This window comes from Haemaphysalis longicornis, unplaced genomic scaffold, assembly GCF_048455015.1.
Source record: "Haemaphysalis longicornis isolate Haplotype H1 unplaced genomic scaffold, Haemaphysalis longicornis Haplotype H1 scaffold_5, whole genome shotgun sequence".
In the NCBI taxonomy this organism is placed as follows: domain Eukaryota; kingdom Metazoa; phylum Arthropoda; class Arachnida; order Ixodida; family Ixodidae; genus Haemaphysalis; species Haemaphysalis longicornis.
The window spans coordinates 79642077-79655779 of NW_027526385.1; the positions used below are offsets into that span (position 1 = coordinate 79642077).

General features: G+C 45.4%; 1 protein-coding gene across 1 annotated transcript in view; it reads left to right on the forward strand.

The window, feature by feature from the left end:
* The window catches only part of Pdk1 (Phosphoinositide-dependent kinase 1), a 40986-nt gene that overhangs the window by 10976 nt on the left and 16307 nt on the right, over positions 1 to 13703 (forward strand). Inside the window, exons 6-9 of the mRNA XM_077670789.1 lie at positions 895 to 989; positions 7548 to 7653; positions 9744 to 9812; positions 11514 to 11610. Coding sequence (XP_077526915.1) covers positions 895 to 989; positions 7548 to 7653; positions 9744 to 9812; positions 11514 to 11610 — 367 coding nt within the window. The remainder of the gene's footprint in view (positions 1 to 894; positions 990 to 7547; positions 7654 to 9743; positions 9813 to 11513; positions 11611 to 13703) is intronic.

Genomic DNA, 13703 nt, shown 5'->3' on the forward strand with positions numbered 1-13703 from the left:
TCTTCTCTTATCTCTCTACCATATCGATCTTATCTGTCTTATCATCTGTCCTATCCTAACTGTCTCTCTAGGTATCAATCAGGGTTATCTAATTTATGAAGGTTACAGCAGCGGTACGAATGTCTGTTCAGGGCTGTGCTCGGTGTTTAACCTGTTACAGTCGACTCGCTATTTTGAACCCAGTTAAATTCTGTCACTAAATTCAACCAAATTTTGACGTTCTGCTAGCATACCTGGCTGTGTACTTAAACTTCAGTTCAGTTTGTTTTAGGTTAATTTAGCTTTAGTGTGTTGTACACCAAATCTGAATGCATCGTACAAAACTTTTTTTTTTTTTTTTTTTTTTTTACGGGGCCATGAAGACAAAACACAATAATTCAATTTGAAAGAACGAGCCTTTGGTTACTCACTCAGCTCCATTCCAGTCTCAAAAGACAGTTTCTCAACTGGAAAGCGCATGAAATATTAAAAGGTTGTCAAAATTTCGCAGTACAGTGATGTGATACGAGCAGGAGTGACGTACCGTATTTGTGCACGTATAGTCCACTTCTGCACATAACCCTCACCCCCACTTTCTGTCGACGAATGAAAAAAAATATATATCCCCGCGTATTGCCCGCATATTTTATACATAAGAGGATGGACCAAATCTACCACTGAAGCAACATTACACATTTGTTTATTCAAACGAACTTACCTAGCTGACTACGTAACTAGATGACTTGGTGCATACATTTTTTTCAGGCTGGTATATTGTCGAGCTGTGTGGGCAAAATAACAACCGTTGATGAGATAACAGCGACTTAGTCTTAATAGTTACTGGGGTGTTGGTATTTCTGTGTGAAGTAGCAGCTTGGTCGTAATTCTTAAGCCTTGCGTTTCTTGCCGGCACAGGGACCTTAAGCCGGAGAACATTCTCCTGGACGAGCGCATGCACATCCAGATCACAGACTTCGGTTCGGCCAAGATAATCTCCCGGGAATTCTGTGGTGAGTGTTTGGGAGACCTCTTTGCAATGCGCTGCTTGTAGAGACGGGCCTTGCTTCATGCGGTTGCATTCTCCGTGACTTTGAGGCCTGACCTCGACAGACATCGTGTTTGTCATATTTTAAGCTGGCGGGGGGGCACTGGTCTTGAGGATGTTTTTGTCATTTTTTAACCTATGTGCTTGATACTTTTGCAGTAGTTGTATTTTAGCATCCTGAGCACAAATATGCTGTCAGTTTTTGTCTTCCATAAAGTTCCAAGCGAACACCCACCCCCGAAACATAGAAACATGTAACATTATGGGTGAAATATTCAACTTACTCATAGACCCCAAAGATCGATTGCTTCAGCACCGACGAGTGAACAAAATAAGCGGGAATCATCTATTCATGTGTTGATGCGGTCACTTATTTGTCCTTTCCGCACTTCACTCGAAAGTTCGCCCATTTGCTATTTTTTCTTGATACCTCCGCACTTTTTGTTGGCGGTGTGGCCACTTTTTTCTAGTTTTTCGCACCTGACTTGAAAGATCGCTCATCCCGTGTTTTTCACTTCATATCTCGGTACTTTGGGTGGGTGTTCTTCAGAAACTTTACGGTATGTGGTGTAAGTTCAGAGTTGTGCAACATGCTATGCCATTCTGTTTCGGGCAATTTTTTTTCATTATGTACGTATGAAATACTTGAATGCAATACTTTATATCCCTTTGTGCTCTAGAAGGACTAGGGGTGCAAATATACCACAGCAGTAATTTTAGCATTGTTTCTGCCAACGCTGTGAACTTTATAAATATCAGGTCCTCAATTAGCAGCGTTTTTATAAATAGAGCTGCATGAAATCTTGTATATTCTTGTGGTTTAATTGCACTGTTCAGTTAATCAGCTTTCGAATACAGCAGAAAATGATACAAATCTGACCAGTACATCCCAAGATATTGTACTCGTGGGGAAAAAAAAAAGACCCTGAGAAAACAAGGCAGGAAGTTTAGAAACATAGGCAGAAATTGTCATTTAGGCCAATTTAGGCCAACAGTACAGCTATAATACTTTGCAGGTCCTATAGCCTCCGAATAAAATAATGCAAAAAATTGATTTTTTTGGCAAATTTTTTATTGGAAAGACCAGTGACCCTCTTATTTTTGGTTTGAGCCTGTATTTTAGGGTTATTACAGAGAGAGAACCAGAAAACAAATAGCGGGAAATACAAACATTGACAGTTTTCACCGGTACAATCACAAGCACAGTCAAAGTGCAGTTAATGGCAAGCACTTACACTCTCTAGAAAGGCTGCACTATTGTGTACAGTAAAGATGCAACTGTGAGATGGTTTGTATAATCAAGTCAATCCTGGGTAATGCAATGAGCTTGCTTGAATTAGGAAAAGAAAAATATCTCGCCAGACAAGCCAGACAGTTTGACGTGCGACATGTTGATTTTTTTTTTTTTTTTTTTTTTTTAGTTAAGGACCCATGGTTTGTCTAGTACGTTGCTTTGGCCGTAAACACAAGCACGAGTTACTCGCTGGGCAAAAAGCTGATAAAAGGAAGTCGACACTCAAGGGCCGTAACTAGGGTCAGCAAAATGTGGAGAGTGTTTGCAGAGGTTTCGGCACACATCACGTGACATCTGCCATGGCATTGGCCTTTATGTGCAGTGTCCGCGATATCCAATCAGCAACTTATTGTTTGTCCCTGTGGAGTGAAGCTGTTCGTAAAAAGTCAATACATGGAAGTTGTGGTGGTGGCCACGGGGTTTGTGTGGAATGAAGCTGTTTAAAGGGGCCCTGAAAGGCATTTTGAGCACACTAAATGAAGTAGCGCAATCGTTAGATTGGGTCGTCAAGGTCATCTGGGCCAAGTATTACTCTTTTATGCGCAGCGGAAAGCTCACACTTTTGTTGCAAAGTTTGTCGTTTTTTTCTCACCCTTTCCTTCGTGTTTTTGGGCGCCGCCATCTTCACATGTCTTCATCATCGATTCCCAGATGTTCGTCATGAGCTAGACATCCTGCTATTGGGCGGCTTTTTCACGCACTTCCGGCAAAGAGATGAGTCATCTGCTCAGCGTCGGCTCGCCGGCTGATCTGCCAGCGGAGTGCCGGAGTGCTTGAACATTTTACGACAAACGAAACAAGTGTAAACGAATGCATAACCGTTCGTATTTAATGCAACACGGCCATAAGACGACATGGATATTCTCTTACCGGAGTACGTTCCATAAAGAAAGCGTTGAAGCCCCGTGGCACTTTTTTCGTGCAATCGCAGAGAAAGCCCCGAGCCGAATGCCCGGGTTTGACGGATACATTTTTTTCCACTTCAAAACAATCCAGAGATGCGTTTCGAACGAACACAACGTCACAATATGCGTTGCAAGTCTGAACTACGATTGACAGACGATGGGTTGCCTCCTCCTGCCCGTCGTAAATTCGGCACTCACCTCGCGCGCGGTTTGTGGGGACGAACAGCAAGTCACTTAACTCTGGCGCGCAAGCCGAGATAGCTTTTAGCCACGCACACTGCACATACCCCATGCGAGGTTGAGTCGTACGTCGCTCGAGAAAGATAATCCAGACCATGAAAAGCACTATCCACCCGCAGAAGCACAACGTCGCATTTCATCGCGAAACAAAGGCGTCCACAACAACACACACACCATCGCCTCCTGTAATGCCAAACGCATCTCACACTTCCTAATGAGAGTGAGTGGTACGCCTGCAGTGCCCACATGTCGCGAGGTGGGGCCCCAAGCTGAACCGTGATCACGCAACCGTAAATGACTTGTAGGGCGGTTTGTGCCTTGTTGCCAAGGCAACCGATGTTTGAGATCGTCAAAGAAAGGCGCTCGCTCCAGCGCTAGAAAGCTCAGAGCCGCGCCGGAGCATGTTTTGCCAACGTTGCCGCTCTCCACCACGCGTTGCCCCAAGCTGAACTGGTCACATGATTGAAGCGTTTTGTGCACGGGTTCTGTATCGGTTGAAAATGTCTTTTCCACATGGCGCCGGCAGGAATTACCACCACCGCAAAATAAGACCCGGCACCAGCGGGGCCACATCTGATACGGCGCTTTTTGGATAAACAGTGCGCGGTGCATGAAAGGGACCGAGCGCACGATCCACCCCGAGCGGCTGCGAGTTCGCCGCCGATTAAAGGGACACTGAAGTGAATTTGTCAAGCTCCCGTTTTTGCTTGCACTGTGTAGACTGGCTCAAATTAACACACTATTCATCGTTTATCCGGTTGACAAATCGGTAATTATTTTACAAAGCGCGAAAGAAGAAAAACTACCATACGCGGTTTGCGGCGGCCGCACCAACTAAAGGCTGTGACGTCAGGAGGGGGGGCACCGTGATTGGACGATGCCCAAGGTTAGCAATCAAACAAGTTTCGGTTTCGGTTCTGTAAAACAACATGCTTGACATCCGATGGCGTTGTTGGATGGCCATTCTCGATATCTCAGTAATCGCCGTACCGCGCTTCTGCCATGTTGTCGGCTGTCAAATGTCTAAGATAAACCTCCCAGGGCGGCTCAGAATCGTAGAAATCACTAGACGAGGCCTACGCAGTGGATGAACGCCCTCCGCGTCACCGCAGACTCTCAAATGCCATGCGCTTTTCCCGCATATTCGGAGCTTGCCTCACTCATGTCTGTTCGTAAAAAGCTAGTTCGCACCAGGCCAAGGGTGTGCTGATTGAGGCCTGGGCCCACTGCCCGCAAGCAGTCGGTGCTTGTGGCAACAGCACGCCAACGAGAACTCGCTAGCGCGTCATTGCCAGTATGCGCGCGTTCTGCGATCTCGCTCGTGGAGCAGTGAACGTTACGGCCCAAAAAGGGTGAACTCAGTCCAGAAAACATCGGCCGCATGCGAAAAAATCAACTTAAAAAAAAAAAAAAAAACATGTACTCTCGGGGATTCGAACGTGCGACTTTCAAAACAGTAATCCCAGCGCCTCAAACCACTAGGCCACGAGCCGGCACTGACCGGGCTGGATATATAAGGTCTATAATGTATAATCAGTTTACACTTTTATTTGTTTTAAGCATTTCAATTACTTTATGTGACTATTTGTTGTATAGCGCTCCTGCAGTAAGCGTCCCCCCAAACTTCCACAATATCTCACGTCTAGCAATTGCATTTCTTTGACGGAAAAGCGTTCGCAGATGTGCGGTCGTGCTGCTGACCGCTGTGCTTGTTTACCCAGCGCAAAAAATGCTTCCTGCTCCCTAGTTTTGCGCTATACGGTAAAAGTTTCAGTTGATTTTATTTTCATAGTACCTATATTGACTTCGCTGACTCTTCTCCCGCCTTCAATTGGCCTTAGATTTTCCTACTAGCGTAAAGTCAGCGAAGCGTCGCATGTGCACTTGTGCAGCGCTTGTGTGGAGCGACCCGGACACTGAGTTTGACACAGTGTACAAACTAACAAAGTAAAGAAAGGCACATTCTTTCATTCACAAAGGTGTTGTGGCTTAGTTTAAATTGAGCGAGCGAATAGCGACGACCCGTCGGCGGCCGGCGGACGAAACGCTGGGCCGACTGACTCGATTGGTAGGTCGGCTGGTCGGCGAACCGTGCAGTAGCGCAGCCATTTTCCAGCTCATCTCCTGCTGACGTCACACGAAAACGCCACAGAAAATGGGCGAGCGTAAAGAGAGGAGGACAGCATTTTCGAATTGATTTTTCTACTAAATAAATTCGCGTAAACGAGGCCAGAGTGGTCGAAACAAGGCCTACGGACTCCGAACTACAATTTGCGCTAGTAATCCCGCAATGTTTACAAATCACTTCAGTGTCCCTTTAAAAGTCACGTGCTGCACTGCAGCAACGCACACCGCGAAAGGGCAAGGCCAGGCCACCGCACACATGCGGCCAGATTTTTCGTTCGCTTATCCATCCTTGAGCGTAGTGCGGAATTCATGGTGTCAACAAAACTTGCCCGTAGCAGACGGCAGTCAGAGGAGCGTAATGCAGAAGTACGTCACCGCTGACTAGCGCAGCATCATGGGAGGGAGTGCTCGCGCGCCGTCAACAGTTGAAAAGAGGAGGAAACGCGGCGCGACGATAATGCGCGGTTTTTGATTTACGATTTCTCAGCTAATACTCATCGCTTTAACAAAATTCTTGCGGGAGGCGATTGCTAATACATTGTCTTATTTGGTTACATGTACATCCATGCATCGGCGGAAGGTATTTCATTACCCCTTTAAAGTAGTCTTTGCATCGGAGTCACGTTAAGGAGTACGTAGAAAGACTTTTTCCAAATTTCAGAAACTGTCATGCTATGTAGTTTTTGGATTGATTCGTAGAGGTGGCTCGGCAAATTGTGGCTGTGGGAATGCATCACTGGAAATGTGGTTGTGCGGACTTGTACAAGTCTCTCTAATCTGCTGACCTTAGTGGACACTACAGTTGTGAATGTTATTTAGCCTCCTTCAATTAATTCCTGAAGGCCCCATTTCCTCGACTGCTCGAGGGCTCAAATCTTGCAGTTCCTCCATTCGCATGGTTACAGCTAGTTACAGGAGTGCAAAAGAGGTCCCTTCTACTGTTCTTTTTATTTCACCAAGAGTTTAACCTGCCAAATTCGTTCATTCACAAACAATATCTGTCACCTGTTGACAACTTTTGTCCTGGGTGTTGGTTTGGTGCTGCTGTCTTCTGCTTGCCCCGTATGTGCTTATTAATTAGGCGAAGTGTTGGGACCCATTGTGGCACACGTACTTGTTTTGTTGCTGCCTTCGGGATTACAAAAAGAAAAACAGAGCATTGCTTGCAGCATTTTAAAACATTGCTACACAAAGGTTGCCTTTTCGTGGTTGCCGAGGATGAAGTTTGGGGGACCCGACCCCCTTCGAACAACAAAAGTCAGTGCAAGTTCCGGGTTGGTGATTAGGGGGTTGTTAGGTGAATTAGTTAAGGGTAAACTAAAGAAATTGTCTCCTGAAATGAAGGAATGGATGTCTCAGGTCTCAGGTGTGCTGGGTTTTTGTTTGTTTGTTTGTTTGTTTTTATTCAAAAGCTTGCTTCTGAGGTGGTATTTGAATCTTGATTGATTGATTGTAGGGTTAAACGCGCCGACGCAGCGCAGGCGATGAGGCGCGCCGTAGTGGAGGGCTCCGGATTAATTTAGACCACCTGGGGATCTTTAACGTGCGCCGAAATCTCGCACACACGGGCGTTTTTGCTTTTCGCCTCCATCAGAAAAGCGGCCGCCGCGGCCGGGAATCGAGCCCGCGACCTCGTGCTCAGCAGCGCAACGCCTTAGCCACTGAGCCACCGCGGCGGGTTATTTGAATCTTGAAATGTGGTGACTGTGCATTACAGAATACACATCGACATTGTCTTTCGAAGAGTCGTAGCGGAAGGAGTGCCTCAAAACCTTCAAGTGTTGTTGTGTTTTTGCCCCTTTGGCCGTGATGCCACGCTCCTCACTGCTCAGTGTCGGTGACGAATACAGTGGCAACAATCAGTTTTGTGAAACGTAAAGCCAGCTGACATCCCTTGTCCCAAAGGCTTGAACTTGGAAATAAAACTGAGCCAATGTCTCTTGTGGTTTTGTTGCAGATGAGATGGACATTGGGGAGATTGAGCTCAACGGTCACAATTCCTTTGTGGGGACGGCACAGTACGTTTCCCCCGAGATGCTCTCGGACAAGAGCTGTTCACCGAGGTGGGTGGTCGTCTCCTCTTTATTATGACTGATGATTTTGTCTTTGAGCGTTGTGGCCTGTTTGCTTAAGGAAGGGTTCACCCTTTCTCCTTCAAGATGCATGTGTTCTTACAGGCTTGTGGAACATATGGCAGGTGGTTTTGCGTAGGCGCGCGACTCTTTTGGGGAAAACCATTCTCCATGTTTTTTTTAACTCTGGAACGAATGCCTGCCTGCGTGTTGTGTGAACCAGAGTTATTCTAGATCTATTGTTGTGGAACTTTGAGCTGTGAACCACTTTGAACTCTGAGCCACCTGTTTCTCTGCACCACTTGCTCTGCCACCTGTTTTTCTGTACTCATTCAGTAAAGGGTATTTGCATTGAACATTGTTGTTGAGCACTACAGCTAAGCCATGTAACCAAGTTGAGAGGGTCGACATTAGTTGAAATAACTGGCACATGGAATGCAATTGTGATCCAGCGGAGTTGTCCAGACTGGTTTTATTTACCCTTCTTTTTTCTAGCAAACCTTTTCACACTCTAAATTGACAAAAAAAAAGGTCGGCTGAGTAACAAAAACAACCAGTGTTGATAGATGTTTCACTGGCTACTTTGCATACAAATGCACCTAGTTTTCCTGCAGGCAGATAAGTTTCAAGGCACTTGGTCAACTGCTGTTCTATCCCTAAGCCGGGGGGCCCTAGAAATTTGGCTACCCTTCTTTCTGAGGCACCCAGTCGTGTCCTTTTCGGGACAAAAATGTGTTGATTTAGAATCAAACACGGATCTGTTAGAGCGACTTGTAATGTGAGATTCTAAACTTTATGTCCAAGGCATGAAAATTTTATGAACATCCGTCAAGAAGTCTGGCTACTTTTTTTTGTTTCATTTTATTTTTGGGGTGGGCAGTACTTGCCTGGGGATTCTGAGATGCTCTAAAAATTAGCAAGCAAGAAGCTCAGCCGCTCTTGTGTAAAAACGCTGCTGGATTCATTCAAAGAAGTCGTCTTGGTCCCTGTTTGCCCTGTTTGTGTACGTTGGCTTGTACGGTGGCTTGTACTGTAAAGCGCGATCGGTTAAAGAAAGAAGTAGAAAGTGATTGAAGATTGCTTCTGCGACTCCCTAAACAAAGGTTGTTTATTGGGTTCAAGTTGACCGTGTTGTTCCATGAAGCCTATTCAAGTTCAAATTCAGGGCCCCATAACAATAGAGTTTACTCATTCTATTGAAGCAGGCTTCAACATGGCTGGTGTGGCCACAGTGAGCATACAACAGGGCTTTTTGCACTTTTAAAATGACTAGAAAAACTTATTGAAGCAAGAAAAAGAGTTCAGACAAAAATGAAATGAGAAAAAGCTATAATAGCAGCAGTGTGGTCCTTAGAAAAAGGGAAAAAAAAACAACTAAAGGACGATCTGTTGTAGCTTCGTTGTAGGTGTGTAAGCATAGATTTGTGACTCTGTTTTATGCCTTTTTTTATTTTTGAAAGAGAAAGTCTATTACATAAAAGGAATACAAACTTATTAGTATACAGACAAGGGTCCCAGAGTCAATCGACTGTTAGGGCACCCTCGATTATGAATACATCAAGGGATTTGCGCAGAAGCAGCGAATGGGTGTAAGAGTGAAACAAATGAATACGCAATATAAAACACGAGAAATCAGCATTTAATGTACGTACACTCAGGAAAGTAGCTCTAATAGTAGATATCTAATGCAAAAAGTGGTACAATCAGTTTGTAAATAACATAAAGGAAGCAAAGGCATATGAAAACATTGGGTATAACACAAGAAAGAACAGAGAACAAGATCTTAATTACAGCAAAAGAAATTCTCAAACGTTTTTTTTTAAGCAACCAATGGAAAGGGGTGATTTGACAGCTATAGGAAAATTATTCCAAAATTTAACAGATTTAAAACAAGTGGTTTTCTTAGTGTAATTAGTGTGAACAGGTGGTAGTAAGAAATTGTTAATGCTTGAAAACCTGGTTACGCTTTTTACTGTGCCGATATCGTCTGTGTGTGTATGGCTGCAGCTGAACTTGCATAGTGTGCACTGTGTGCGGTATCCCAAAATTGTTGTTTCCTCCTTTTCTTTTTTTCTTCGCAGCACTGACTTGTGGGCCCTCGGGTGCATCATTTACCAGATGATCTCTGGACTCCCGCCATTCCGAGCTTCGTGAGTGCTTTTCACATCTCCCCTCTCATTATCGTGTGATATTTGAAGCCAAGCGACTGATTAGCATTGTTTGCTATCGTTGTGTGAACGCGACTAGCGAGACCACGTCCCTACTGTGCAAAGCAGTGTTGTATGCTTGTTTTGCCTGGTCACGGTTGAAGTGTAACTGTGAGAGTAAGTATTGATGCCTTTAAAAGGGCCCTGAAGCATGTTTTAAAAAGTGTTGTGTAATTACTGTCGAAACTTGTTGATTTGAACACGGTTGATTCGAACTTTTGGCTTATTTGAACCGGTGCTGAGCTCTTGTCGACACTGTGTGCTTCAGCGGGGGAAAACGTCCAGTAATTCAAATGCGAACACAGTGGGGGATTTGAATAGGCTGTGCCGTCTGCTGTACTTTTATCAGCAGATAACTAGCTCACACTGCAATAACAGCAGATAAACTCCCAGGTGGTGTCACATAACAAACTTCCAGATGGTGTCACATTGAAAATTTTGTGGAGTCAGACACAGGTGGGCAGGGCTTTGACGCGGAAGTTATTCAGGCTACGTGCCCTCGGCAGAGCTAATCAGGAGACCCTTTGGTATCCAGCAGCAGAGTGTCCAGCAGCAGTGGGTATCCAGCAGCAGTGGGTTATCGAAGACTAGAGCTTTCAAATTAAACAAGGCTGTATTTTCTTTTTATGTCCCCTTTAGGTGAATCACACATCGATTGACATACCGTATTTACTTGAATCTAACATGCCCTCCATTGTAACGCGCATCCGTTTTTCGCGGTTTGAAGAAGAAAAAAATGCTATGTCCTCGATTGTAACGCACACTAGACTTTCATTATTTAATACAAAAATTCAACTTTTTCTCACTTGGAATAAGCAAGGTTCATTCCAAAGGTGGCACGGAATGAAACGTGCCGGTTTTTGCCAGCAAGACAGTCACCGCGACGACGGTTCGGGGCAGCGCCGTCGTTGTGGGCTCTGAGCCGCTCACTGCTGCTGCACATACTTTGCCAGCGGGTCCTCTATTCAGGGATATTGCCCTATCTTTGGTCCGCCAGACCCTTTCCGTCTCGCCTTGCTTGAGAAAATTTTCTCTTTCTGCTTGCACCAATCCGGCACGCAAGTCTCCGGAACACTGAACGCACGTGACACTGGCCCGATTTTCATCGCTTTCCACGCACAAGATTACTTTCTTCTTGAACGCAGCATTGTAGTGAACCCTACGTGTCTTCGCAGTGGGAAATTCCATGGCGGAAAGAACAGAGGAACGCAAAAAAGACCACGCAGACAATTAAGGCAAACATGCGCCGACTGCGAAGCGCTGGCGACGCGTTCAGTAGTCAAGCAGCCATTTTGAAACGTCGCTGACGATACGGCACCGCAGTTTTCAGTCATACTCGATCGTAACGCACATGTGATTTTGGGACCTACCTTTCCGAAAAAAAGGTGCGCGTTAGATTCGAGTAAATACGGTATTTGATTGAGTTCTGCACGGCGGGCTTTGCACTAGCCTGTGTGTTCAAGAAGGGTACAATAGTGGCACACTCGGTGAAAAAAAGTTTCCCCGCGTGTTATTGATTCCAGTGTTCACTGCCTTCCCAAGCCGTGTCTTGTGATTAGTAATAGCTCTGCCTTGCTTAGAAACAAACGCTGCTGGATTCATGCAAAGAAGTCATGTTGGTCCCTGTTTGTGTTTTCTGTGCAGGAATGAGTACCTAACGTTCCAGAAGATTCTAAAGTTGAAGTATGAGTTCCCCGATGGCTTCAACTCCGTTGTCCGGGACCTTGTCGAGAATCTCTTGGTAAGCACCACTGATGGACTGTTATTCGTTGCGTGTTAGGCAGTAAATGTCTGCCGCTATGGCACTAATTTCCGAGTCTTGTTTAGCGGGAAAGGAAGTGTGTTGTCAGTGTGAGACAAAAAATCCCGGGCCATCTGCACTAACGTGAAACCTGGGGAGGGGAGAAGCATGTAGTGTATAAGGTGTATTCTTGGCGCCTCGGCGTTTTTGCCCACGGAGATGAAACCGTTGGAGGGGTGAGGTATACAGCTTTGCTGTAAAAGTCTCTTGACTTTGAATCGCGAACTTCTCTAGCGCAGGCCGTAAACAAGTGGCCTGGTGTTTTTTTTAGTACACGTTACGAAGCGCTCCAGCATGAGGCTTAAACGAGTTTCCCGGTGCTTTAGCACTGTGACTACATGAGACGACGATTACGACGACGACGATAGGAGACGCCAATAGCCCCAGCCCCTAAGGGGCTTCGCCCCTAAAAGAGTTAGCTGTTGTGAATGGGGCATACCAGTTGAGAGGCATAAAGTTGGGACCTTTGGTATTAGCAGCTGAAACCTTCCCACATTGTTTAACCAACCAAAGGAGTAGTGACACCAAATTTTTGTTTCTCTTTTTTTCTTTTTTCACTTATGAGTCCCTGATAGCCTATTCACTATAACACGCAAATTAGGCACAGCCAGCAGGCTGCTAATTAGTGGTGAATTAGAGTGAATGCATGGAATCAGTTTTTGTTTTGCCTGCTAGAGTTTGGGAGCACGTGCGGGTGGGGTGCCTAGTGTGTGTCACATTTTTGGGCTGGGCTTTTGGCATCTCCTGTTGTCGTCGTCGTCGTCATATCTCGTCTCATGTAGTCACGGTACTAAAACACCAGGACACTCGTTTTCTTATGCCTCGCTCTAGAACGCTTCATGCTTCAGGAGAGACAGGAGACATGTACAACAAAACTGTTTACCTCTGCCCCCCAACTGTTTCGTCTCCGTGGGCAAAAACGCCAAGGCGCCAAGAATACATTTATGCACTGCATGCTTCACGTTAGTGGAGATGACCCGGGATGTTTTTCTGTTCAAGCAAGACCTTGTCTGCTTCAAAAGCATCCAAGGCCACCTTTGGTGACCGTCCGTAGCCCTCGTTTCCTGGTGCCGCGTTCAGCAGGCCTGGAACTGTCCAGAGCTGGGGCCAGTTGGGCAGAAGGGGAGGACAAAAGACGCCACAAGCCCCTCGAAAATGTTTATGTTGCGTTGTTATTTTTGCCTTGTGCAGGCTTGTGTGTTTCATTTCCAGCTGAGGTTTAACCGGCTGGATGCTTCTTGTTTGATGGCAGAGTGGCTGAGTCGACATTTCTTGGCATCTCAAAAGCCGGGGGAATGGTGTTGATTTTAAATTGGTTCCAAGAAATGTTTGGCCCTGTACTTGTGGGGAGGCAGACTAGCATCTGTGTGAAGCTAACCGTATTAGTTTTTATGGATCGAACTTTGCTGTCAGTACCCCTCTTAAAGGAGCCATGAAGAGAAAATACAACTTCGTTTAATTTGAAAGAACTAGGATTCAGTATCTCACTCAGCTCCATTACAGCCACAAAAGATGTTTTTTTTAACGAAAAAAAGCAAGAAGTATTTAAAAACTTTCAAATTGCGCGCCACAGTGACGTGTTATGAGCAAGAATGACGTCATACGGGCCAACAATAAAACATGATTTTCAGTGCGTTAACGGCACGTTAGCATTCAAGTGATGCGGTCAAATGAAACTAGAGGCCCCATTACAGACGTCCAGACATGTGTCGTCGCGACAGGTCAGTTAGGCGGCCGCCAATCGCACAAACAAGGTTCCGTGACGTCATAGAAAAGTTGCGGGAAATTGGCTAGGGGGTCGCGACTGCTTCACACGTTTTCTTTAATATCTCCGTTATTTGTTCGAAGATTGCAATGATATTGGTATCATTGTTATCGGGACTAAGCAGTCTTTCTAATAAACACAACTTGTATTTTGTCTTCATGGCTCCTTTAAAGGCCAACTGCAACGAAATTTTCGGTTCCTTAAATGCACTATTTTCCGGTAGTATTGCCCTAAAAGTTGCTACCTGCAAAATTTGGAGGCCCAAATA